Source organism: Carassius gibelio, chromosome A21 (assembly GCF_023724105.1).
Source record: "Carassius gibelio isolate Cgi1373 ecotype wild population from Czech Republic chromosome A21, carGib1.2-hapl.c, whole genome shotgun sequence".
NCBI lineage: Eukaryota > Metazoa > Chordata > Actinopteri > Cypriniformes > Cyprinidae > Carassius > Carassius gibelio.
The window spans coordinates 5,106,822-5,134,399 of record NC_068391.1 but is presented as its reverse complement, the minus strand read 5'-3'; the positions used below and the strand labels follow the sequence as shown (position 1 = coordinate 5,134,399).

Below are 27,578 nucleotides of genomic sequence, written 5' to 3'. Positions count from 1 at the left end.
CTGTACTAAGTTTTCCTTACAAATCTTGGACTACATCCTCATCCTCATCCTCGAGCTTTATACAAACAAACAAGTAATACCAAACAATAGTCGACAAAATTATATTTATAATACATTGGTATAATATAAGTTGGTATGCATAGTTTATAGACCTAGCTATAATATATGTATGAGTGAATGAATATAATTTATAGAATATATTGAAATGTTAAAATAGGTTTTTCAAGATATCTCCTTTTGAAAAGTAGGCTGAAGTCCATTCATTACATAAATATTAAAAAAATATCACAGTAGGTCTAAATATGGTTGTAAATAAGATACATATACTTGAAACCCACTGAAAGCTGTATCATTTTATTAAGTTCTTATGCAAATAAAGTAAATATTTAAGGAAGAATAAAATAAGCATAATTGTGTTTAAGCATATTTCTTAAAAGTACAAGCATAGTTATTTATTACCTTCAAGTATGCATGTTAGGAATACAATTGTACTATAAATCAAATATTAGAATTTCAAGTGCATTTTTAATACATTTTAGAGTTTTTCTTTTTCACCTGGTGTGTTCATCTGATAATGCCTAAAGGTTTGGGGTGAAGTTAACGATTTAGCTTCTGATTAAAATGACACAATTAAAAACGTCTGTTTAATTGAACAGAACAGTTTAAATAAATCCAGTCTGAATTAAATTTATGGACCCATATATTTTTATGTCATAGGTTGTTACTCTGGTCATTCAGATTTAACCTGAATGTTGAAGAATTATGGACTGAACTGTATAAACTGGATATCCAGTCATTTTAGCAGATTTGGTTATTTTTTTATCACCTCTTCTTTGTAGATAACAATTTGCTAATTATTAGTTTATGAGCTGCTGAATTTAGAAGACACATCCAGAGATGAACAACTCCACATTCAAATTTACGACACGTGAGTCATCCACAAACTTCACAACTTATTCCATCGGGCCACTGGACCATCTGGAAATATGCATGTACAGCATCAGTTTCCTGGTTGGTCTTCCTACACACTCCTATATTATATGGCTCATCATCACAGGAACAGGAAGTGGAATTGCATCAGAGTTCTTCATGCTCAATCTCTCTGTTTGTGAGATTGCTAACGCACTGAACACCTTTTTCTTTGTACTTTCGGTTTGGTTTTCACATTTCTTGATATTACAAATGTTTTTAACAGGATTCTCCATCACTGGTCGTCCTCTGTTTCAGTGTCTGATCTGTATTGAGCGTTACCTTGCAGTGCTTCATCCTGTAACCTTTCTGAATTACAAACCTCTCAGATATAGAGTCATCTGCTCCATTGTGGTCTGGACAATCACTCTTGGTTCTTGTTTGTGCAGCATATATATTTTATCTTCATTCAACATTACTGGACATACATGGTTCTTCATGCTACAGTTTGTTTTCTTTCTCCCCATCCAGTTGTTTTGTCTTGTGGCTGTTCTCAGAGCTCTGAAGCAGTCAGGACCAGGAGAGAGAGGGAGAGAGAGAACGCAGGAAAACCACATGAAGAGAAGAGCATTTAATCTCATTCTAATAACTACTGTGAACATGGTTATGCTGTATGTGCCGATTATTATTTCAGCAATATTTACCAATCTGACAAAACAAAATATTCAGGGAGTTTGGGCTCCTAGTTTGATTTGTTATGTACTGGCTGGTTTTGTGCAACCTGTTCTTTATCTGCACCGGAATGGAAAACTTCCCTTCTTCTGTTCCCCATAAAACATTGTGATATTTTACTAAATTGTACTTATTAATATTTTTTTTATTATTGAATGAGACTTTTTTTTTTTTTTTTGCCTTTTGTGTTGCTTTTACTGCAATGTTAAATCACTCTGATGTGTCAGAAGGTGGTAGTGATGATATTGAGACGTGTGTGGCTAGAAGTGCAGAACTTCCAGTATTGTCACTGGAAATACCATGGAAATTTATAATTTGCATGTGTATGCTACTGAATATACAGAACCTTATTTTGCAATCATTTAATCATTTGGGTTTAAATATGAAAATTTGTTGAATTACAGACTGGATTTTTTTTTCCAATAATATTTACAGTCTGCATTCAGATCATACCTGGTTCATTCCAATTTTGATACCCTAGGTTGTGTTTGCATTATTATGTTTTTGAGCTGCTGAACTCTATTGAAATATTACCTGGCAGTGGTTCATCCTGTAACCTTTCTGAAGGGCAAACCTCTCAGATATAGAGCCATCTGCACTGTTGTCTGGATCATTAATCTAGATTCCTGTTTGGTCTTCATGCACAAGGAAAATCCCCTGAAAAGAAAAGCACTTTATCTTATTCTAATAACTACTGTGACTATGATTATTCTATATTTTTTTTCCATTTGCAGTAACAGGATTCTCTATCATTTTTACAGCAGACAGTTCTCCATCAGTTTGGTTCACTGGTTTGACTTGTTTTATTTTGGCTGGTTTTGTACAGCCTCTTCTTTATCTACACCGTGCTGGAAAAATGTCCTGCCTTTGTTCATCATAAAATAATCATATTTTTTTACTTACTTAAATCTTACATTAATTGCTGGGTAAATATGCTCCTGGATATGTGTTTTCTTTAACTGTCCTCTAAAATGAACACAGATGCAACTCTCAAAAGCATGACATTTAATCGTATGAGAAATACTGTGTTTTTTATTGTAAGGCAGGTTAATATTAAGAAGTTAATAGATGTTATATATGTTAAACTTAAGTTCAGAAATTGATTAAATCTTCAAGTCAAATTACTTCTGTAATATTTTCAGTCTCTATTAAATTCCTGAAAGAGCTACTGTATGAGTTTCACTTTATGGTGTATTTTTAGGTTTGATATTTTTTCAAAGTAACTTGAAAGTAATCAGTAATCTGATGACATTTTACATGCAGTAACAGTAATGTAATCGAATTGCAATTTTAAAGCAGTAATTAGTAATTTGTAGTGGATAAATTAGTAGATTTTAGTTACTTAACCTAACTCTGGTTACAGATGCACATGTACAACTATCCATTACAACTGTGAATTTCACTCACTTAACTGTAGGGAGCTCCAAAGTCACACAATTGCAGATAGTTGCCGAGTTTGTTAAGAGTGTGTTTATCATATGTGGCTAATATGAATTGTAGCTTTTAAGTAGATTTTTCCATTGATTGATTACACATTTTGTTCATTAAGGTAATCTTTCTCCTTAAATTAGAAATTAACAACATTATTTTTGCACAACTTCAACAACTCATTCAACCTTTATTTAAAAAAAAAAAAAAAAAAAGAAGTTAGTTAGAATGCACCTCGAGTGTGTAAAAGGTAGTGAGTAGATGAGTTTAATGTCCATGATGACCTCTGTAGTCCCAATTAGCCACTTGATAGCTACTGCCTTTTGATGTATTTTTATGTTGTAGAATAAAATGAAAATATCTTGAGCTTGACCTTATTTAAGACAGTTAACCATTTTAAAAACCCATTTTAAAGTTTTGTCCATGACCTTTTAGTCACCATTCCTTAGTGTAAGCTTTCGTATCGAGATTGTTGTATTAAATTTGACATCCTTTCATAACACAGATGATTGAATCGTTTTTGTTCTTTTTTATTTTTTAAATGCTTGGTATAATAATTTTGCATATTAATTTAGTCTCAGTTTTTATGTTAAGGTCAGCTGATCAATTTCTATCTTTAAGATCAGCTCAATTTTCCTGCTAGTGTTTTTCCTGCTAGTTTGTTGCTAGCCACCTCCAAGATTTTTGTTGATTTTTACAAAAATGTCAGGGTCCCCAGAATATTATGTATGCATATGCATATGAAAAATAATGAGATTATTTTTCTATGCACTTTACTGTCCATTGCAATAGTGTAATTATGTTCATATGTTCATAGTTCTGCCTATAGTGTACATACACTTTACAATATCCACCTTTATAGTATGTTCATAGTACACCTATCTGTATATCATGCTAATAGTATTTAAATCTGTAAATTATGTCCATAATACTTATCTGTATAGTTATTGTACATATTGTAGACCTTGTATATTCTGTACTTACTGCTTATTGCACTTCTGGTTAGATGCTAACTGCATTTCGTTGCCTTGTACCTTAAATGTGCAGTGACAATAAAGTTGAATCTAATCTAATCTAATCTAATCTAATCTAATCTAATCTAATCTAATCTAATCTAATCTAATCTAATCTAATCTAATCTAATCTAATTTATTGTTTTATCAATGTCTGAACATGTAATACATCAAAATGAAGAGCATAGACCCTACTTTTAAACAACTTTTTATTTTATTTTAGCCTAAAGCATTCTTTTTCTATCAACACTTTAATGTTAGTTTTATACATACAAAAAAAAAAACTATATTTTGAGAAAAATGCAGAGAAATTCATGTTTTTAATCAAATACATGTGGATCATGTTCAGTAGAATGATAAAAGCAAAGATGCAGCAGATCGCTTCAATCAACGCCCCCAAAACTTGCACAGTCCTTTTTCGCACAAAGTTTTCCTTTATATGCTGTTTATTGTTGATGATCTCATTATTTTTCATATGCATATGCATACATACTAGATTACATGTTTCTGCATCGTCCTTGCATATGTTTTTGATTGACACATTTTACTGTAGTTTCTAAATAGGAGATGGGTAAATGTTATGTTTGTCAGCCGCTGAACTAAAAAGACACATGGGAGATAAATAACTGCACAGCATCAATCTCTTGTTAAGTCCTCTATAATAAGAATAAACATTTAGTACAGTCGAGCGATTAGAAATGAAATGGCCTAGACTCGCTGGTCATTGGCTATGAATAATGGAGCTGAGACACACACAGTGATAAAGTCCCACCAATTTCACAAAAAAATTGTTTTCTTTAAATATTCCACTCTCATGTTTAATTCTAACTGAATATTTAAAACTTTCATACGCTAATGTGTTGTTATGAAACCATTTTTGCCTTTTCATAGATAAGCCTTGTCGTCTACACTGCAGATATAATGGATAATGCAAACAAAGTCAGTCATAAATATTTCAACCTTTAAATTTATTTACTTTATTTGCATATCGTGTGTTGTTTGTGAGGTGTAGCATACAAAGTCTTGCAGATATTCATGTTACAGCCGTGACTGGTGTGACAGAGACTGGACGTAAACTTCTCAGGTGATAACTTCCTCTTATTGGTTCAAGGTCTTGTTTTTACAATTCATAAGAAGAAACGTTGCTACTGTGTTGATTTGTTTTTTAGAAAACGTTCACTGAGTAAATAAAAAGCCTCTTTTTATTTTTACTGGAGAGAAGATATCAGTTCGTTGGGAATAAAATAGAACCAGAGAAATTAATTACCTTAAGAATTACTGAATTTACTGAACTATATTTTTTATTTTATAATTTAATATTGGTTTGCACTGTTTATTTTGGTATTGATGAATTACCAGACTCATGTGCACTTCTTATTTCCCATGGATCACAGCTAGATGAGGTTTTGAGAGCTGTTGACACGACAAGACAAGCACAGAGGAGATGAATAACTCTACATTGAACTTCACCTTACCTGAACCATCGACAACTAAGGCCATTGGGATTGTGGAAACTGTGAATATTTGTATGCACAGCTTTAGTTTCCTGGTTGGTCTTCCTACACACTGCTATGTTGCATGGCTCATCATCAGTGGAGCAGGAAGTGGAGTTGCATCAGAGTTCTTCATCCTCAATCTCTCTGTTTCTGAGATTGGTTTCTGTGTGAATTGTTTGACCTTTGTACTGTCACAATGGTTTTCATGTATAGTGGATTTTAAATTATTTTTAATAGGACTAATGATTAGTGGTCGTCCTCTGTTTCAGTGTCTGATGTGTGTTGAGCGTTACCTGGCAGTGGTTCATCCTGTAACCTTTCTGAAGTACAAACCTCTCAGATACAGAGTGATCTGCTGCACTGTGGCCTGGATAATCACTCTTGGCTCCTGTTTCTGCTGCATGTTTACTATACTCAGACACTTCATTGTACATATGTGGTTCTTGTCAGTTCAGTTCCTTTTCTTCTTCCTTATCCAGTTGTTTTGTCTTGTGGCTGTTCTCAGAGCTTTGAAGCAGTCAGGACCAGGAGAGAGAGCGAGAGAAAGAGAGGAGGAAAACCACATGAAGAGAAAAGCGTTTCATCTCATTCTCATAACAACAGTGACAATGGTCATCACATATGCCCCATACTGTATTTCAGGGTTTTTAACCATTGTCACTGAAAAGGTTTTTGAGGCACAATGGGTCCCTGGTTTGTTTTGTTATGTGCTAGCTGGTTTTGTTCAGCCTGTTCTTTATCTGCACCGTGCTAGAAAACTCTCTTGCCTCTTATAAGACCTGCTATTGTTATATCAATGGTAAAAAACAAAACAAAAAATCCCTTGTTTCCTTGTAGCTATTTCTCTGCTCTAAATTAAGGTTTTGTTTTTATGTAATATAGCTCAAAATAAAATCAAACACCTCCATGAACTTAGTTTTTTTTTTTTTTTTTGGCATACTGTATATGCTATATGAGATATATCTTGTGTGTGCCTTTGTGGTTTTAGGACTCTTGTCATTAACTGTTTATCAGGGGAGATGCAACTGTATTTCTGATTGTTGTCATTACGCAGATTTGGTCAGTTTTTGTGTGTGTGTGTGTGTGTGTGTGTTTAACAGATGACTGAGTGGTTGGAAATTGTGATTTCAGATTTTTTTTAAATGTGATTCATTGCTTCTTTCAACTGTTTCTGGGTGAATATTTTAAGCCATCTATATGTATCATATAATTGTGTGGTATTTTATACTACTTGAGGCTTTTTTAAAGTGGCTCGGAACATGTTAGTGTGGCTCCCTGTCATCATTTTTATTTGAAGTGTGTTTATCAGATTGTCCATGATTGATATAGCCGAGTTCCACCTTGAATACTATCCAATCATAACAAAGATGTGTAGATGATTTTTCTATTTCATTTTGACATGAATGGCCATAAAATTTCCATATCATGTGTTGAATGAGTGGCACCTGTGCTGGCCAGATTCAAAATAAAGAGTGTTTGGGAAGACTAAACATTCACTTTTCCACTAATAATTTCTGCTTTACAGATGGAATTGACCATTTATTTTTTAACCTTGTAGATTTCATTCTTGTAGATTCCTTGTAAAGGAATTATTAATTATTTGGATCATTATTCTTAAGTGAAAGGCCATGGTAACCCACTAGTCACTCAAGTATTACCAAATTCTTCAAAATGAATTTAAAAATGAATGCTTACAATGATTTCAGTAATTACTAGAGAGTTATTTTGTTTTTCACTTTAGAATGCTGATCCAAATAATAAGTAATTCCTAATAAGGAATTTGACCATACTTGAATCACTAGTGGGTTACCATTGACTTTAGAATTAATTATGCATTTTGAACTTTATTTATGAACTTGTTTGCAGTGGTTTAGAGTGATTTGCTGCACTGTGGTCTGGATAATCACTCTTGGCTCAAATTTAGGATGCATGTTTCCTTTAGGCTTGATTTATATTTATACTTTACCATCTGTCACGATCTTCAGCATGAGTGCCCTGCTTTTCCACCAGAGGGCACTCCAGCACGTACCATTGCCACTCATTCCCAACAATCCTTTGCACAGACTCATCAGCACTCATTGATTTCACCTGTGCCTCATTAATGCTGTTCGCTTTTTAATAAATCGATTCATAGGCATATCTCTGGTAGCCCATGTTTTGTTTGTTATAAAGCAACATTATGTATCAGGATCATTCAAGTCCTCAGTGGTACACAAGCAGTGCAACTTACACGTCGGAATCCTTGGCAATCCATGGCAAACTTCGACAGTTGGTTAAACCAGCTCATTCTGTTCTTTTTAAGTCGATCATGCTACTTCGGCTCTGCGTCCTGTGTCATCAACCCGGAACTAAAGTGTGATTCAGTTAGCTTATGTAGACAGGTGTCATGAGAAATCGGGTCCACTTAGGACCAAGGCATTAGCTGTTTTAAATGCCTAAACAAGTTGTTATCGCGGTAGCTTGTTGTAAGTGTTTGTTGTAACAAATGAGTTAAGCTAACCTAGTAGGCTAATCAGGAAGCTGTATGCTATGCTAGTACGTGAGTAAAAAAAAAAAAAAAAGAAGAAGAAGAAAAAAAAGGATAATTTTTTGATTTCACAACCTATAGCTTCGGTTAAATACTAGCGTATGAAACATGTCATTTAAAAGACATTAATGGTCATTATAAAGAAGTTAAAACAACATAAATCAAAGCATGATTTTGCAGAAATTGTAATCAGACGCTAAAAATAATAACCACTGTAGGTTCATTGAGCCAATGGGATTGCTCAGGGTCCTAAGCGGACCCAATTTCTTGACTTCTAATGACACCGGCTCAACCGGTTCCTTCCTGAGAACTTGATATCCTTGATACATGATAACTAAATTGGCATTTACCATTGTCAAGATGAGCTTTTAAAACAACTTGTCTATGCATTAAAAAGTTAAATTTTTGCTGAAAAATAAATAAGGAGATATGGGTGCAGTTAAATACACATTGGTGATTAACATATATAACCAACAAAGTAACAATACAAAGCTGGATGAAAATCAGCACACAGTTGAATGTTTTCTAAAATGTGCCTTCCTGAACCATGTCAAGTAGGCTCCAAAGTTTGCTCAAAAATGAGCAAATAAACCATTTTTGGTTTACTTGAAATATTTGCATATGTTATGTTTTATGTCATGTGTAGATTAAGTCATGAAGTCACACATTTGTTCTTGTGACAGCTGTAAATTCAGTCTACCTAACACAGCACAGAGATTTATCTCACACAGAAAGACTGGACATTCACTCTTCAGGTGACACATTCCTCTTATAAACTCTGTATGATTGTAAAATCATTGTAAAAATAAATGCTACCTTCTTATCAATAATGGAATTTCAATTTCAAGTGTTCTGGGTTATGTATACTGGGAAGTGTTGAAAATGTGACTTCAGATCTTATTTTTTTGTTTACTTGTTTTGGCTGTTCACTCAGACATCTTGTGTCAGTAAATAAAGTAAATAAGCCAAGCTGTAAAATATTTCAAAGACTATAGCTTTGAAACTACACGCAAAGATTGGTGTATATGATTTCTGTGCAGGATTTTTTTTTTATATATGTTTTAAATGCAGACATATTTTCTCAATTTTATTATGTCTGTGTTAAGAAGGACAATTATCCTGAAACCACATTGTAAATGTGATTATACAGTAGGTCAGGAAGGAAGCAATTAGGGCAATTAGGGACAAATCAAGCAGATGCTATATGTTGCTATATAGATTTAGTTTAGTGATATAATGATAATTATGTTTCTTCTGTGGAACACAAAATGGAGATATTTTGAAGAATAGGGGTCCATATTACATTGACCCGTTTGACTTTTATTGTATGAACTTAAACTGACATGAGGGTGAGTAAATGATAGAGGTTTGGATAAACTTTTGGATAAACTATCCATTTAAATTATTGTATAAACAATGATTACAACACAAGCCTTATTTTGTCCATTTTCTCCCCATAGAAATAATACATGCTCTGTGAGCATTTGAACTGTGGGACAGTTACGAAGATGGATAACTCTATAGTGAACTTCACCACATCTGAAGCATCTACAAACTCCACAATATTTTTACGCGGGCCACTTAACATTCTGGACATTTTCAATCTTGTGTTTGGTCTTCCTTTGTACTCCTATGTTTTATGGCTAATCATCACAGGAACAGGAAGTGGAGTTGCATCAGAGTTCTTCATCCTCAATCTCACTTTTTGTGAGATTGTTAACTGTTTGAGCTCTTTGATCTCTACACTTTACAGTTGGGATCCAAGTCTCATGCCATTAATGCATTTTTTAACAGGACTAGGCATCACTGGTCGTCCTCTGTTTCAGTGTCTTATCTGTGTTGAGCGTTACCTGGCAGTGGTTCATCCTGTTACCTTTCTGAAATACAAACCTCTCAGATACAGAGTGATATGCTGCTCTGTGACCTGGATAATAACTCTTGGGTCCTGCCTGTGCCTCATCTTTATATTAGACTTGTTTCCAAATATATATCCATGGTTCTTCTCAATGCAGTACCTGCTCTTCTTCTTCATCCAGTTGTTCTGCTGTGTGGCTGTTCTCAGAGCTCTGAAGCAGTCAGGACCAGGAGAAAGGGGGAGAGAGAGAAATGAGGAAAACCAGATGAAGAGAAGAGCATTTCACCTCATTCTAATAACTACTATGAACATGGGTGCCATTTATGTGCCATTTATTATATCAGGATTGTTTTTTATTCTGACTCAAAGGTACTTTCAGGATATTATAACTGTTGGATTATATTGTTTTATTTTGGCTGGTTATGTTTAGCCTGTTCTTTATCTAAAAAGGGCTGGAAAACTCTGCTGTCTTTGTTTTTAATAAAATTTTAAGGGCCATGTGTATTCATATTTTTAGCACCAAAAACATGGTTTTAATAAGTGTGACCCTGAAGTTGTTTAAAGATCGGACAATAATACATTTTCTTTTCTTTTCCTCCATTTTCATTTAAATTGTGTTTATGACACCAGAACCTGTACTGTATTTTCTGCTTTCATTCAGTTTTCTGTTGATTTAAATAAAAAAAACTGCCTCAAAGACTTTCTCACAGACACATTAACTCTATTATGTGTGTTAATTAGATGTATATGTTGCAAATAGTTTCCTTTTGTTTGTGTGTTTTATTTTCTTCATTGACACCCATTGTTATTTTCCATTTTGATAACTGGAATTTTGTAATAGCTGGAATTTGTATTTTTGATATGAATATTTTGAATTATGTATGTACATTTTGGGAAATGTTTATGTAACGTTGTTTATCTTGTATTATCTAACTTAGTAAAAAGTTTCGCTCCTCAGTTAAGGATGGAATAATAAGCAAGGCTTCGGCTTACACCTTTTTCTGAAATTTTGTTTATTTATACATTTTTGAAAAGTCTTGTCAGGACCAAAATAAAATAGTTGATTATTGATTGATCTACTGAAAAAGAATGCTGAATGTAAAGGCTTTTTTATTTGAATGTTTTGAAAAATTGATGAAAGTTCCGGCCATTTGTAACGCTTTCTGCCCTATTAGCATATACACAGCCCTGAGTGAGAAGCTGCGGTCTGCCATTACTGTTCTCTTGCTGTAGCTGCTGGAGGTTAAATGTCAGCACCAAAGAGCCATTAAAAATGTCATGTGTTGGGATGCACCAACAAACATAGGAGTCTCCATAGACCACTGAGGACATGGTGGTTAACTTTTTTATTTTTGAAGGAACTGTTCCGGAAAAAACAGAAAAGTCCTATAGTTTGTACTAACATTTAATACTGGACTCGATTGCCTCACAAACGAGGGCCATTCAGTGCTGGAGTAGTGCAAAGATTGCTTCTGAAAGAAGGATCGATACCAATGCTTTGTGCGCAAATGTCCAGACTCGAGACAAAGTAAGCATCACGCATCATATTTTGTTTTCCAAAAGAGATTACTGGCTCTCTGCAGGGCTAATGTTGCTAAAGTTACAATTGTGAATGCCTGTTTTCACTAATGCTGCCTTCACGTGCTACCAATATTCTTCCGTGAATAGGAATGTGGTAGTTAAAATTTGCATTTGGAAGCAATGTGTGAGGTCAGTAACATGATCACCGTAACACCGTTTTGCCCGTCAGCATGAGTTCTTGAAGCTCTGCACTCTTTTGAAAAGGGAGCAGGGTTGCCAGATTTTCACAAAAAAACCTCCCGTGGACATGAAATGCAATCCTCGGCAAAAGTGTTAAAGTAGCCGAATTCCGCAGGAATACCACAGATTGGCAACAGTGGAAGGGAAGTGGCACCACCAGCTCATTTTCATTTAAAGGGGACATACACAGAAACAGAGCATTTTGGCTCATACCTTAAAAGGCAATTTCAAGAAGCTATAAAAATTATTGGTGGGGTATTTTGGTATTGGTGGGGTTTATTAAATAAGATTATATATATATATATATATATATATATATATATATATATATATATATATATATATAAATGTGTGTGTGTGTGTGTGTGTGTGTGTGTGTGTGTGTGTGTGTGTGTGTGTGTGTGTGTGTGTGTGTGTGTGTGTGTGTGTGCTTACCAAATTGAGGATCATCTGACAGAAATTATTTAATTTGACCTGCAATCCCATCACACATATATTGAAAAGTTTATGTCTTTCATTTGACAAATGATAAATACATTTGCATAACAGGTGATAAGTGTTGCACCTGTGCAGGCCAGATTCAGATTTATGAAAGCTGTTGAAAGAAGATCGACGTTTATAGGCTACATGTCAAATAATGATTATAATTATTCTTTTGTTAGTATTAGTTAATGGTCAGCTGATAAATGTGGCTTTGTTGAACAATTTCAGTGTCACCCCAAGATAAGGTTAATCATTGGCTGTCAGATGAAAACAACATAACAACATTGTCATCGAGGATAATTTATTTTCTTTTCCAAAGACAGGGAGGGTCTGTTCAATCAAATCACCTTTTTATAAGTCTTGCCTGCATCCTTGCACAATATCACGTAAGGTGGTTAGTAAGTTTTTAAGTTGGTAACTTAAAAGTTAGGTAAAATTAGTAGAAGTATTTTTATGTAAATAAAGTGTTCAAAAATGTGACTGCGGTGTCATTTTTACAAAATTACATTACTGTATATTACTTCTTGCGCATTTGGTGTAAGTTCTGACGTCATTTGAAGTCATACACATATATTCCCGAGACTGTGAAGTCAGTCTACAAAACAGCACAGAGATTTGTGCACATACAAAGAGACTGGATATTCACTCTTCAGGTGACTTCTCATTCGATTTTCTATATGAATGTAAAGGTTGTAAATAATTCAGGAGTGTTTTGAAAATAGCTGAATGGATGAATATTATCTGCTATTCTTTAAAGTGTGTGAGCAGCTAAATAGAATTTTAGTGCTTTTAAAATCCGCTGCATTTTATAACACAAATAATTTCACCTTTACACTATTACAGTCAGTGTCCACTGAAATTTTGCATGCTAGTGTGAAGCGTAGTGAGATTGTAGTTTTACTGAAGATTAAAAATACATGCTTATCAGTGATAATGTCTTAAAATAAGATGATATATAATTACAAAACAACATAAAATATGACAGCATTGTCATCGAAGATAATTTGTTAACTTTTCCAAAGAGAGGTAGGGTATGTTCAATCTAATCACCTTTTTAGTCTTGCCTGAATTAAATTCTTGCATAATATCCCATAAGAGTGTTAGTAGTTGTTTAAGTCAGTAAATTAAAAACTAGTACCTAGTAATTATTTTTTTGTGTAAATTAAGTGTTGTATAAATGTGAAAAAAATCTAAATGATATTACATAGCTTCTTGCATGTTTGGTATAAGTTCTGATGTGAAATGCTCTGCATGTATCGTGCAGCTTTATAGGAAATTATATATATATATATATATATATATATATATATATATATATATATATATATAATGTGTGTGTGTGTGTGTGTGTGTGTGTGTCTTAGCTGGTCACCATAACCAAATGGCCCATTTTAAATAAATGTACCCCCATTTTGTTCCTAGTGATCACAATATTGCAAATTTTGCACATATATTTGGTTATCTTCTGGGCAGTGAAGAAAGATGAGGAGACAATGAATAACTCTACAGGGAACTTCACCACATCTGCTGTTTCTACAAACTCCATAGCTCAATACATTGGGATATTGAGCAGTGTAAAGTTGAGTGTACACTGCATCAATTTTCTGTTTGGCCTTCCTGCACACCCCTATGTGATATGGCTCATCATCACAGGAACAGGAAGTGGAGTTGCATCAGAGTTCTTCATCCTCAATCTCTCTGTTTGTGAGATTGGAAACTGTCTGAACTCTTTGTTCACTGTGCTTGATAATAGTTCTTGGTTTTCAAGTGTCACATTATTAACATATTTTTTAGTAGGACTCGCCATCACTGGTCGTCCTCTGTTTCAGTGTCTGATGTGTGTTGAGCGTTACCTGGCAGTGGTTCATCCTGTAACCTTTCTGAAGTACAAACCTCTCAGATACAGAGTGATCTGCTGCACTGTGGTCTGGTTATTTAGTTTTTGCTCTTGTTTGTGTAGCATATTTACTTTAGTCTTACTTAACTTCCACATTTATGCATGCATAAACTCGATTCAGTTCCTTCTCCCCTTCTGCATTCAGTTGTTTTGTCTTGTGGCTGTTCTCAGAGCTCTGAAGCAGTCAGGACCAGGAGAGAGAGGGAGAGAGAGAGAGGAGGAAAATCCCATAAAAAGAAAAGCATTTTATCTTATTTTAATAACTACCATAAACATGATGATGACATATATGCCCTTCACTGTTTCAGGATTCGTTTACATGCTGACACACAGTTTTGATGAAACTTTGTCTATTGGTATTATTTGTTTTATTGTGGGTGGTTTTGTTCAGCCGGTTCTTTATCTGCACCGGGCTGGGAAACCCTCATGTCTCTGTTCCCCATAAAACCTGCAATTGTCAATTTTACTAAATCAGACTGCTTAATAATGTTCTGTTTGATAACTTTAGTTTAATGGGATGGGAATGTGCCAGAACATGTTAGTGTTTTCATTGAGTACTGTGTATTTTGAGAGATCCTTAATAAATTACACCTTTTTAACAGATCAAACTTGAAGTGTTTCAGTGCCTTTTTCTTTTAACACTAAAAATACAAATTCATTGTATTTACATTCAGGTAAATAATAATAATAAATACTACTATTACTACTAATAATTGTCTATATCTACACCCGTGTCAATGTTTTGATTCATAAACTGAGCTTTATTTGCTTCTACACATCTGGTGCTTTCTATGATATGTAGCAGAAATCATGCACAGATATATTTTTTTCCTGTGAAGTCAGTCTAGAAAACACACAGAGCACACATTTATACACATCACAGCCTGGACATTCTGGACATTTTCAGGTGATAAACTTTTACAATCAATATAAATAAGATAACTATATAATCTTATTATTATTATGAATAGAGTCATATACAATTTTGTAAGAATTTAAATTTGAACTCTATTTAACTCTAATTTACCTTTCAATCATACCTTTGTTGATAAATAATTGTTGTTTTTAGTTTGTTCATTTAAAAATATTAAAAACACAAATAATGTGATCATTTTACTAAATTACAACAGCACTACACTTAATTCAACTTCAATGCGCTTGAGAGTCGGAGATGGGTGATATAATGAGTTTTTTAATGGTTATCATGCAAAGTTTGATTCATGAATATGTTCAAAGAAAGTTGAGATTCCTTTGCCCCTCATCTTTCTTCACTATTTATTTACTTGGTGCTATTATCGTACTTTTTTTTTTTTTTTTGAGACTCATTTTCTTTTGAGACTCATTAACTCATTGCTTAAGTTGCTGGGTATATGTTAGTTAATTGAGTAATTCACCACTGGTGATAATTTAAATTATTACGTTTCATATCATTTGTACATACTACAGATGTATTAACAATACAAAGCAAATTGTGTGTTTCTCATGTTAGTCAAATATTGTATAAAATATGTCTTGCTTAACCATTTCAAATCCAAAATCATTTGTTTCCAGTGTTTACTCAATATTTATCAAAATTGTTTTTGTTCACTTTAGATATTTGATAATGTTATGATTTATTTGACGTGTAGATTAAGTGAAATCATGAACAAATGTTCTTGTGACAGCAGTGAAGTCAGAATACAAACCACAATACAGAGATTTACAGGACCATGCACAGAGACTGGACAGTCACTCTTCAGGTAACACATTTTTTTTATGAATGCATACTTAACAAGTAAAGTACTCTAGAGTGTATTATTTATTTATTACTTCAGATCTTACTGTTTTTGTTTACTTGTTTTGTCTTTGTATCACTCAATCTGTATGTGAAGTCTGATACTGCTTGAGAGTCATAAATGGGCATTCATCGTAAGCATCACCATCATCAGCTTGCACTGCCAGCATTAATATTTTCAAATAATTGCTTAAATTAGATCAGTTTCTATATATTGAAAACTTATTTGGGAAAAGATGATCATTATGTTTAAAGGGATTTTTTTAACCAAAATGAAAATTATGTCACAATATTCTAGACATTTAGAAGAATGTTGGAGTCTGAACAACAATGACTTGTTTGTATTTAATTATATGTAAAATCACAGTTGTACAGAAAAAAGGCAGTAATACATTTTTGGAATGAAGAAGTGAACAAGTTATGATTTTTTTTTTCATGTTCTTTCTTTCTTCTTTTTTTTTTTGTGAATCTCCAACCTGATCCTGTCCATTTTATTTCATAGAAGTTTTACATTATCTGTGAGCTTTTGAGCTGTGGAATAAGGAGATAAGGTAAGGAAATGGATAACTCTACAGTGAACTACACCACATTTGAAGCATCTACAAACTCCACAACTCTTTACTCGGTGCTAATGAAGATTCTGGACATTTTATATGTTCTGTTTGGCTTTCCTACACACTCTTATGTTTTATGGCTCATTGTCACAGGAACAGGAAGTGGAGTTACATCAGAGTTCTTCATCCTCAATCTCTCTGTTTGTGAGATTGGTAATTCTCTTAATTCTTTGCTCTCTCTAATGGATTATTGGTCGGTTCTCAAGACAATAACTGATTGTTTATTAGGACTCGCCATCACTGGTCGTCCTCTGTTTCAGTGTCTGATGTGTGTTGAGCGTTACCTGGCAGTGGTTCATCCTGTCACCTTTCTGAAGTACAAACCTCTCAGATACAGAGTGATCTGCTGCACTCTGGCCTGGATAATCACTCTTGGATCCTGTTTATTCAGCTTGTTCACTGAAGTCTTGTTTTATTTTTATTCATATTTGTTCTCTCTCCAGTTTCTCCTCTTGTTCTCTATCCAGTTGTTCTGCTGTGTGGCTGTTCTCAGAGCTCTGAAGCAGTCAGGACCAGGAGAGAGAGCGAGAGAGAGAGAGGAGGAAAACCACATGAAGAGAAGAGCATTTCAGCTCATTTTAATAACTACTGTGAACATGTTTGTTCTGTATGTGCCATTTATTGTCTCAGGATTGATTCTCATTCTAAGCAAAATGTATATTCCTGAACTGTTTATTGTTGGATTATTTTGTTTTATTTTGGGTGGTTTCGTTCAGCCTGTTCTTTATCTGAACCGGGCTGGAAAACTCTCCTGTCTTCATTTTCCATAAATCATGATTGTTTTTAGATCTTACCAAACCACATCATAGACTTCTTACAGCCACTTTAACTCCATTCTGTGTGCTCATTAGATGTGGTTATTACTAATAGATTTGATTTGTTTGTGGTTGTTACGTCCAGAGCCATAAAGTTTTGGGTAACACTTTATTTTGATAGTCCACTTTAGACATGCAGCTACCTATAAATAACTTTGTAACTACATGTTAACTAGCAGTCATTTGAGAATTAGACTTTTTGCTTAATATCATAATATAACTAACATTTTATTTTGATGGCTGCTCAACAGACATTCTAATTTTTGTTGTTGTAGTATTTGTCTCACTTTTGTTTGCATTTTATCATGATTGTTTGGGTTATTGTAGTCTTTCTGGGTTTGGAGATTTTAGCAGTAAATTGCTTTATCAATATACATATATTTTTTTTTTAATTTTGATGCTTGCCCGGAGATTATTTCCTTGGAACTAAAATTTAATCACAGCATAATTTCATCATGTATGGGAAAAGAAAACCTTCCCTTTTCAAATCGATCATTAAATATCTGATCGAATGTATTTGTGTGACTGTCTGCATGTTTATTAAAAATGATCCACCATCAAAAACAAACTTATAGTTGTACATTTGATTGCTCAACATAAACTTGGATCTAGTTTCCTGCCGGTCTGCTGATTGCTGCAAGTCTGTCATTTTTTATTTGCTAAAAAATCAGCACTGGCCTGCTTTTTCAAATATGTACTGTTGTTGCCCTTGGTATTGATTATGTGAGTCAGTTAAATATTGTGTAGACATGTGCATTGGTTAACAATTTTAAATTCAACTGAGTCAGTATTACTCCATTCAAATGTTTAGTAAGATATATGACTGTCTTTTTGAACATTATGTTTAATTAATATATTTGAATATATGATGATTTATGCTGTGAGGCAGATGAAGTCATACACATACAGTGTATACTTGTGACAGTTGTGAAGTCTACAAAACACAGCACAGGTTTCTACACATTCAGAGCGACTGGATATTCACTCGCAAGGTGATTAAATTCCACTTATTCGCTAATTCAATAGATTATGAGATTTATATGAATGCAGACATTGGATACTAGAATTGGGACCTTTTGAAGTGTATCATAGAATGCATTTAGAATATCTTTAAATCTTGTATCTTTGACTTATTTTCACAAAGTCTGAATTATTATAAAACAAGAATATATAAGAGTAAAAATTTGGGATTTGTTCCTGAGATTGACCGGTTTACTAAACTATACTGTATTTAACCTTAAGCAACTTATGCAACTTAATCTACTGTTTGTGCTTGAGGTGAGTATAATGTTGAGCATTTTATGTTGTGTTCACCATAAGCAGCTCTAAAATTGGTTTGAAAAACTATTCTGTTCTGTTGAAATGGGACAGCAGCTTTGATTTTTCTTTTCTAAAATCAGATACTTTGCAAATGTTAGCATTTTATATGCAGACCATGAAGATATGAAAGCTGCCAATGGGGTGGTAATCTTTCAAAATGTACTGATATGTATATTTTAGGTACTAAAACGTCTCATTTATGGGGGTAAACAAGGTTCAAAAGTGAAGTGACGTTATTTATGCACTCTATATTCCCAGAGACTTAAAAAATTGTTTACAATTTTTTAAATAAATAAATAAATATATTTTGTACAGTATAACATGATTTACCAAAAAAAACAAATCATGGTGTAAAATCATTCATAGCAGCTTTGAAAGTGCATGCAATTTAGGTTAATGTATTGGAAACTATTTTCTCTTGATAGAAAGCTTACATTTTCTGTGAGATTTTGAGCGGAGAGACGAAACGAGATGAATAACTGTACAGATAACTTCATACCGGAATCATCTACATTCTCCACAACTCAACACATTGGGCTGCTAAAAATTTTGGATCTCTGTCTGCACAGCTACAATTTCCTGTTCGGTTTTCCTACACACTTCTATGTGACATGGCTCATCATCACAGGAACAGGAAGTGGAGTTGCATCAGAATTCTTCATCCTCAATCTCTCTGTTTGTGAGCTGGCCAATACTCTAAACATTTTTCTTCATGTATTTGATCGCTAGTTTTCAAGTCTCAAAGCATTAAAATATTTTTTCTTAGGACTAGGCATCACTGGTCGTCCTCTGTTTCAGTGTCTGATGTGTGTTGAGCGTTACCTGGCAGTGGTTCATCCTGTCACCTTTCTGAAGTACAAACCTCTCAGATACAGAGTGATCTGCTGCACTGTGGTCTGGATATTCACTCTTGGCTCCTGTTTGTGCTGCTGGTTTACTATGGTCTCATGTAACTTGTATATTTATGTATGCTGCTTCTCACTGCAGTTCCTCCTCTCCTTCTTCATCCAGTTGTTTTGTCTTGTGGCTGTTCTCAGAGCTCTGAAGCAGTCAGGACCAGGAGAGAGAGCGAGAGAGAGAGAGGAGAAAAACCACATGAAGAGAAGAGCATTTTATCTGATTCTGATAACTTTTGCGAGCATGTTTATCACATATGTGCCGTATATTGTCTCAGGGTTACATTTTATTCTGACTCGAGGTTATTTTCAGGAAGCTTTTTCTGTTGCTTTTTTTTGTTATGTACTGGCTGGTTTTGTTCAGCCTGTACTTTATCTGAACCGGGTTGGAAAACTCTCTTTTTTAATTGAATTTAATTGCGTTAGTGTTAATGATAGTCGAACATGTTAATATATATTTAATGAAGCTTCACATGTGGCTACTGTGCTGTATTTACAGTGTAAAGTGGCTCAGATCATAATGCGTCTCTCTGTCATTCACTGTTTGTTTAAAGCTACACAACCACTACACTTGTTTTGAGTGTGTTTATCAGATATGGTTATTATAAATGTGAATGAAATTAAATCTTAAATTACTAAATCTTGTTTTATTAATTTTTTTCAATTTCAATCAACTTGAATGAAAGGAAATCATTTCCCCGGTCCTAGCATCTCTTCACTGGTTATCGGTGCATTATAGGACCCATTTTAAGATTTTAGATTACATTTTAAGATTATAGTTTTGAACAGTTATCATTGACCTTGTTGTCAATATTTAGTTTGTCCAGTGATACCAGGTTGCAGTTTCCACAATGAATGGGAATGCTTTGTCTTTTAATCCTGTTTATACAGATAACGTATTTTCATAAATATTTGCAAGTCTGATGTTTTATGTGAAGCATTTGAGGTAATGCACATATATTCTTATGACAGCTTAAAAGTCAATATAAAAAAGACAGCACAGAAATATTTATACATTTAGAGAGACTGGGAAAATTGGCACGTAAAATCATTGACTGTCCCACTGTTCAAGACTGTCCATCCTTTTCAAGTTGCTCTTGTCCCTTTAATATCAAATGTCTATATTTGATATTAATTCCGAGTTGCATTAGAGTTCTTTGTCCTCAATATCTGTTTATTTATTTATTGTTTATTTTATTACATTTCCAGAACCAAACCATGTTTTGTATTTAGCATTAATTTTGTGATTTTGTTTTTTTTCATTTACAATAAATTGTCTCCTGTATATTAGCATTTATGAGACCAGAACATGTTAGAATGTTTCTCTGTCATTCAGTTTTCTGATTATTCAGAGTGATCCACCCCCTTACTTATACAATTCAATACTTGACTTTCTCATATTCATATTAACTGCATTCCATATATTTATTAGATGTGGTTGCTGCCAGTCTGTCATTTGTTTATCTAATAAAACTCTTCATAAATGACATTGTCACCTTAAATGTAGAAATTCTTGCATTAAACTATACTTTAGTCATATAACAATTTCAATATTTTACGTATCCCCTGATTATTTCATATAATCGCACTGAATTATTATCATTATTATATATATTTTTAATTAAGTCTTAAGTTGCTTAAGTTGCTGGGTATATGTTAACTGAGTAATTCACCACATGATAATTTACATATTTACATATTTCATATCATTTGTAAATACTACAGATGTAGTAATAATACAAAGCAAACTGTGTACTTCTCATGTTAGTCAAATATTGCATAAAATATGCCTTGTCTAACCATTTCAAATCCAAAATGGTTCCAGTGTTTACTCAATTTTTATCAACATTTTTTGTTAAATGTAAATATTTGCATTTGCATATGTTTATTTGACGTGTAGATTAAGTGAAATCATGCACAAATATTCTTGTGACAGCAGTGAAGTCAGTCTACAAACCACTGTACAGTGTTTTACAGGGTCATGCACAGAGACTGGACAGTCACTCTTCAGGTAACACATTTTCTGTATGAATGCATACTTAACAAGTAAACTCTAGAGTGTTTGTGTTATTTGAACGGGAATGTATGAATTTTTATTTTTATTTTTTACTTCAGATATTATTGTTTTTGTTTATTTGTTTTGTCTTTGTATAACTCAATCTGTATATGTGAAGTCTGATACTGCTTGAAAGTCATAAATGAGTATCAAAGTGAACATTTTATATTGCATTCATCATAAGCATCATCATCAGCTTGCCCTGCCAGCAGAGGCGTCATGCCCATTCAGTTTTTTTTCAAAGATTTCTGAGCCAAGTGGATTTTAGATGCTTCCAAATGTCAAAAAAAAAAAACAAAAAAAAAAAACAAACAATAAAAATATTTTTTTATATATTCAATACATTCACACCGGTGTGATTAGATCGTTCAGTGCACAGCATCAGATGCTAAATTCTAATCTGTGTTCGCTGGCTGGCACTGAGCCAGAGACAGATGCGTTCGTACAACGCTTCGTGATAACCAATCAGAAACGATTCTGTTGCGCTTATGAATGCAATGGCCAATCAGAGACATGCAGAAGAGTCATCACTGAAACACTGTGTTTTGTTCACTTGCTCGCTGACTGAATTATTTAGCGAATACTCTCATCAGAAACAACAAAACAGTGCAGATGTGTATACGAATGTAAGTAAGATATTCGTTTCATAATGTAAAGTGCTTCAGTGATTTTAATGGGAGTTTTTGAGAGTGCCTGAACTCTTTGATAATGTAAAGGTTCTTTACTCTCTGTAAAATGAAAGTGTTAAAATAACTAACTTAAAATATTGTTATAAAATTTACATTAAATGCAAATGCAGTTGTGTTAAAAATATTTTATGGCATGATGTTGCACTTAAGTAAAAAGTCGGGTTCTTATGTGTTAATAGATAACACTACTTTACCCATCACCATATGATCAAATAATCTATAAAGGTGCAAAACGCGCTTACTTACACATATTTGAGAATAGAGATATTTCCTGATATATTAAGCATGTTTGGAATTGTTTAGAATAAAAAGGAAAAATAAATAAATAAAACATGTATATCTGTTATACAGTGCGTAGCTGCTGTGTCACATGACAACTATGACTTATACCATGATTTATACTTACTTGACATTATGAGTAAATTATGATTTTTTTTAAAATCTCCAACCTTATCCTGTCCATTTTATTTTATAGAAGTTTTACATTTTCTGTGAGCTTTTGAGCTGAAGGTGCAGCAAAGGAGATGGATAACTCTACAGAGAACTACACCACATTTGGAGCATCTACAAACTCAACAACTTGTGCTTGGTACTTTGTGCTAATGAAGATTCTGGACACTTTAAATTTTCTGTTTGGTTTTCCTACACACTCTTATGTTTTATGGCTCATTGTCACAGGAACAGGAAGTGGAGTTACATCAGAGTTCTTCATCCTCAATCTCTCTGTTTGTGAGATTGGTAACTCTCTTAATTCTTTGCTCTCTCTAATGGATTATTGGTCAGTTCTCAAGACAATAACTGATTGTTTATTAGGACTCGCCATCACTGGTCGTCCTCTGTTTCAGAGTATGATCTGTGTTGAGCGTTACCTGGCAGTGGTTCATCCTGTAACCTTTCTGAAGTACAAACCTCTCAGATATAGAGTCATCTGCTGCACTGTGGTCTGGATAATCACTCTTGGATCCTGTTTATTCAGCTTTTTTACTTTAGTCTTGTTTTATTTTTATTCATATTTCTTCTCTCTGCAGTTTCTCCTCTTGTTCTCTATCCAATTGTTCTGCTGTGTGGCTGTTCTCAGAGCTCTGAAGCAGTCAGGACCAGGAGAGAGAGCGAGAGAGAGAGAGGAGGAAAACCACATGAAGAGAAGAGCATTTTATATCATTCTGATAACTACTGTGAACATGTTTGTTCTGTATGTGCCATTTATTGTCTCAGGATTGATTCTCATTCTAAGTAAATTGTATATTACGGAACTTTATACTGTTGGATTATTTTGTTTTATTTTGGGTGGTTTTGTTCAGCCTGTTCTTTATCTGAAGCGGGCTGGAAAACTCTCTTGTCTTCATTTTCCATAAATCATGACGTTTTTAGATCTTACTAAACCACGTCATAGACTTCTTCCATTCTGTGGGTAAGACTTTATTTTGATAGTTCGCTTTAGACATTCAGCTACCTATAAATAACTTTGCAACTACATGTTAACTAGCAGTCATTTGAGAATCAGTAGACTATTTGCTTAATATTAGGGATGCACGATAATATCGACACAACATCGGTATCGGCCCATAAAAGCTTAAAATGACCATCATCGGCATCGGCTGATATGAATATTTCAAACCGATAGGGGGACGACCATGAACGTACCTTGAACGCCCAAAACTTAAACTTACAACATGTCAGCTGTGTGGAGGCATTTCGAGATCTGTCAAACAGATAACAAAGTTGCTATTTGCAATATTTGTAAAGCACAAGTGATGCGAGGAGGCGTAAAACAACTGTCTTTCAACACTACAAATATGATTACACATCTTAAGAGCCGTCATCCTGAGCAGCACCAAGACCTGTTTTTCAGGTGTGAATGTCTGTCTACATTTGTAAAATAATACATTTATGGTAGAATCAGTACAGAAGAGATACATGGATTTCTCTTCAGTAAAATTAAAGTTTAAATATATCAGGCGAAAAATTTGCATATATATCGTATCGGCATCGGCCAAATTTATTTTGAAAATATCGGCATATCAAATATCAGCCAAAATCCAATATCGTGCATCCCTACTTAATATCATAATATAACTAATATTTTATTTTGATGGCCGCTCAACAGACATTCTACATTGCATTTCATCATGATTGTTTGGGTTATTGTAGTCTTTCTGGGTTTGGAGATGGGGTTTTCTCTGCTGTTGTACATTCATTCACCACCAGCTGTATATTTCTGTTGTGATCCTCCCATAGACTATTTGGAACCATAATAGTGATGTATTTATTTGTATTTTTAATCTTTTCAAACTGATCATTAAATATCTAATTGAATGTATTTGTGTGACTGTCTGTATGTTTATTAAAAATGATCCACCATCAAAAACAAACTTATAGTTGTACATTTGATTGTTCCACATAAACTTGGATCTAGTTTGCTGGCGGTCTGCTGATTGCTGCAAGTCTGTCATTTTTTTATTTACTGAAAAAAATACTAAAGCTTTTAGCTTTTTCATATACTGTTGTTGTTGCCCTTAGTAATGAAAATGTGAGTCAGTTAAATATTGTGTAGACATGTGCATTGGTTAACAATTATAAATTCAAGTGAGTCAGTATTACTCCATTCAAATGTTTAGTAAGATATATGACTGTCTTTTTGAACATTATGTTTAATTAATATATTTGAATATATGATGATTTATGCTGTGAGGCAGATGAAGTCATACACATACAGTGTATACTTGTGACAGTTGTGAAGTCTACAAAACACAGCACAGGTTTCTACACATTCAGAGCGACTGGATATTCACTCGCAAGGTGATTAAATTTCACTTATTCACTAATTCAATAGATTATGAGATTAATAACAATGTAGACATTGGATACTAGAATTGGGACCTTTTGAAGTGTATCATAGAATATCTTTTAGAATATCTTTAAATCTTGTATCTTTGACTTCTTTTCACAAAGTCTGAATTATGATAAAACCAGAATATATAAGATTAAAAATTGGGACTTGTTCCTGAGATTGACCGTTTTACTAAACTAAACTGTATTTAACTTCATGCAACTTATTCTGAGTATCATGTTGAGCAATTTATGTTGTGTTCACCATAAGCAGTTCTAAATTCTAAATTGGTTTGAAAAATCTGTTCTGTTGGGTCAGCAGCTTTGATTTTTTTTTTTTTTTTTCTGAAATCAGATAATTGCAAATTCCAGCATTTTATATGTAGACCATGAAGATATAAAAGCTGCCAATGGGGTGGTAATCTTTCAAAATGTACTGATATGTATATTTTAGGTACTAAAACGTCTCATTAATGGGGGTAAACAAGGTACAAAAGTGAAGTGACATGTTATATATGCACTCTATATTCTCAGAGACTTAAAAAACTGTTATTTATTTTTTAAATAAATAAATATATTTTGTAGATAACATGTTTTTCCAAAAAAACTAAACAAAAACATGAATAACAAACTTTTTGTGTGCGAACTTGGGAACACCAATTTTGGGTGATATACAAATCATGGTGTAAAATCTTTCATAGCAGCTTTGAAAGTGCATGCAATTTAGGTTTATTTATTGGTAACTTTTTTTTTCTTGATAGAAAGCTTACATTTCCTGTGAGATTTTGAGCGGAGAGACGAAACGAGATGAATAACTGTACAGATAACTTCATACCGGAATCATCTACATTCTCCACAACTCAACACATTGGGCTGCTAAAAGTTTTGGATCTTTGTCTGCACAGCTTCAATTTCCTGTTCGGTTTTCCTACACACTTCTATGTGACATGGCTCATCATCACAGGAACAGGAAGTGGAGTTGCATCAGAATTCTTCATCCTCAATCTCTCTGTTTGTGAGCTGGCCAATACTCTAAACATTTTTCTTCATGTACTTGATCGCTGGTTTTCAATTCTCAAAGCATTAAAATATTTTTTCTTAGGACTAGGCATCACTGGTCATCCTCTGTTTCAGTGTCTGATGTGTGTTGAGCGTTACCTGGCAGTGGTTCATCCTGTAACCTTTCTGAAGTACAAACCTCTCAGATACAGAGTGATCTGCTGCACTGTGGTCTGGATATTCACTCTTGGCTCCTGTTTGTGCTGCTGGTTTACTATGGTCTCATGTAACTTGTATATTTATGTATGCTGCTTCTCACTGCAGTTCCTCCTCTCCTTCTCCATCCAGTTGTTTTGTCTTGTGGCTGTTCTCAGAGCTCTGAAGCAGTCAGGACCAGGAGAGAGAGCGAGAGAGAGAGAGGAGAAAAACCACATGAAGAGAAGAGCATTTTATCTGATTCTGATAACTTTTGCGAGCATGTTTATCACATATGTGCCGTATATTGTCTCAGGGTTACATTTTATTCTGACTCGAGGTTATTTTCAGGAATCTTTTTCTGTTGCTTTTTTTTGTTATGTACTGGCTGGTTTTGTTCAGCCTGTACTTTATCTGAACCGGGTTGGAAAACTCTCTTTTTTAATTGAATTTAATTGCGTAAGTGTTAATGATAGTCGAACATGTTAATATATATTTAATGAAGCTTCACATGTGGCTACTGTGCTGTATTTACAGTTTAAAGTGGCTCAGATCATAATGCGTCGCTCTGTCATTCACTGTTTGTTAAGAGCAACACAACCACAAACTGACTAATAGCTGTACATTTGTTTGTTCTTTTTTATTTCCATAAAGATTACATTTGTTTTGAGTGTGTTTATCAGATATGGTTATTATAAATGTGAATGAAATTAAATCTTAAATTACTAAATCTTGTTTTATTATTTGTTTTCAATTTCAATCAACTTGAATGAAAGGAAATCATTTCCCCGGTCCTAGCATCTCTTCACTGGTTATCGGTGCATTATAGGACCCATTTTAAGATTTTAGATTACATTTTAAGATTATAGTTTTGAACAGTTATCATTGATCTTGTTGTCAATATTTAGTTTGTCCAGTGATACCAGGTTGCAGTTTCCACAATGAATGGGAATGATTTGTCTTTTAATCCTGTTTATACAGATAACGTATTTTCATAAATATTTGCAAGTCTGATGTTTTATGTGAAGCATTTGAGGTAATGCACATATATTCTTATGACAGCTTAAAAGTCAATATAAAAAACAGAGCACAGAAATATTTATACATTTAGAGAGACTGGGAAAATTGGCACGTAAAATCATTGACTGTCCAACTGTTCAAGACTGTCCATCCTTTTCAAGTTGCTCTTGTCCCTTTAATATCAAATGTCTATATTTGATATTAATTCCGAGTTGCATTAGAGTTCTTTGTCCTCAATATCTGTTTATTTATTTATTTATTTATTGTTTA

At 33.7% G+C, this 27,578-nt stretch overlaps 4 protein-coding genes and 1 pseudogene across 4 annotated transcripts; all 5 read left to right on the top strand.

Annotated features, from left to right (window-relative positions):
• Nucleotides 1–897: 897 nt before the first annotated feature.
• Nucleotides 898–1,743, top strand: LOC127942267 (hydroxycarboxylic acid receptor 2-like). The gene has a single exon (XM_052537955.1). It carries the CDS (start codon nt 898–900, stop codon nt 1,741–1,743), a length of 846 nt encoding a protein of 281 aa, XP_052393915.1.
• A 3,783-nt stretch (nt 1,744–5,526) lies between these two features.
• LOC127942266 (G-protein coupled receptor 4-like) lies at nt 5,527–6,354 on the top strand. The gene has a single exon (XM_052537953.1). The coding sequence runs from the start codon at nt 5,527–5,529 to the stop codon at nt 6,352–6,354; it is 828 nt and encodes a 275-aa protein (XP_052393913.1).
• Nucleotides 6,355–13,697: 7,343 nt separating this feature from the next.
• LOC127942265 (uracil nucleotide/cysteinyl leukotriene receptor-like) lies at nt 13,698–14,546 on the top strand. The gene has a single exon (XM_052537952.1). It carries the CDS (start codon nt 13,698–13,700, stop codon nt 14,544–14,546), a length of 849 nt encoding a protein of 282 aa, XP_052393912.1.
• Nucleotides 14,547–19,095: 4,549 nt separating this feature from the next.
• Nucleotides 19,096–23,486, top strand: LOC127942264 (uracil nucleotide/cysteinyl leukotriene receptor-like; annotated as a pseudogene).
• Nucleotides 23,487–25,901: 2,415 nt separating this feature from the next.
• LOC127942261 (uracil nucleotide/cysteinyl leukotriene receptor-like) lies at nt 25,902–27,273 on the top strand. The gene is made up of 2 exons (XM_052537951.1): nt 25,902–26,605; nt 27,270–27,273. Exons 1-2 carry the CDS (start codon nt 25,902–25,904, stop codon nt 27,271–27,273), a joined length of 708 nt encoding a protein of 235 aa, XP_052393911.1.
• Nucleotides 27,274–27,578: the final 305 nt, after the last annotated feature.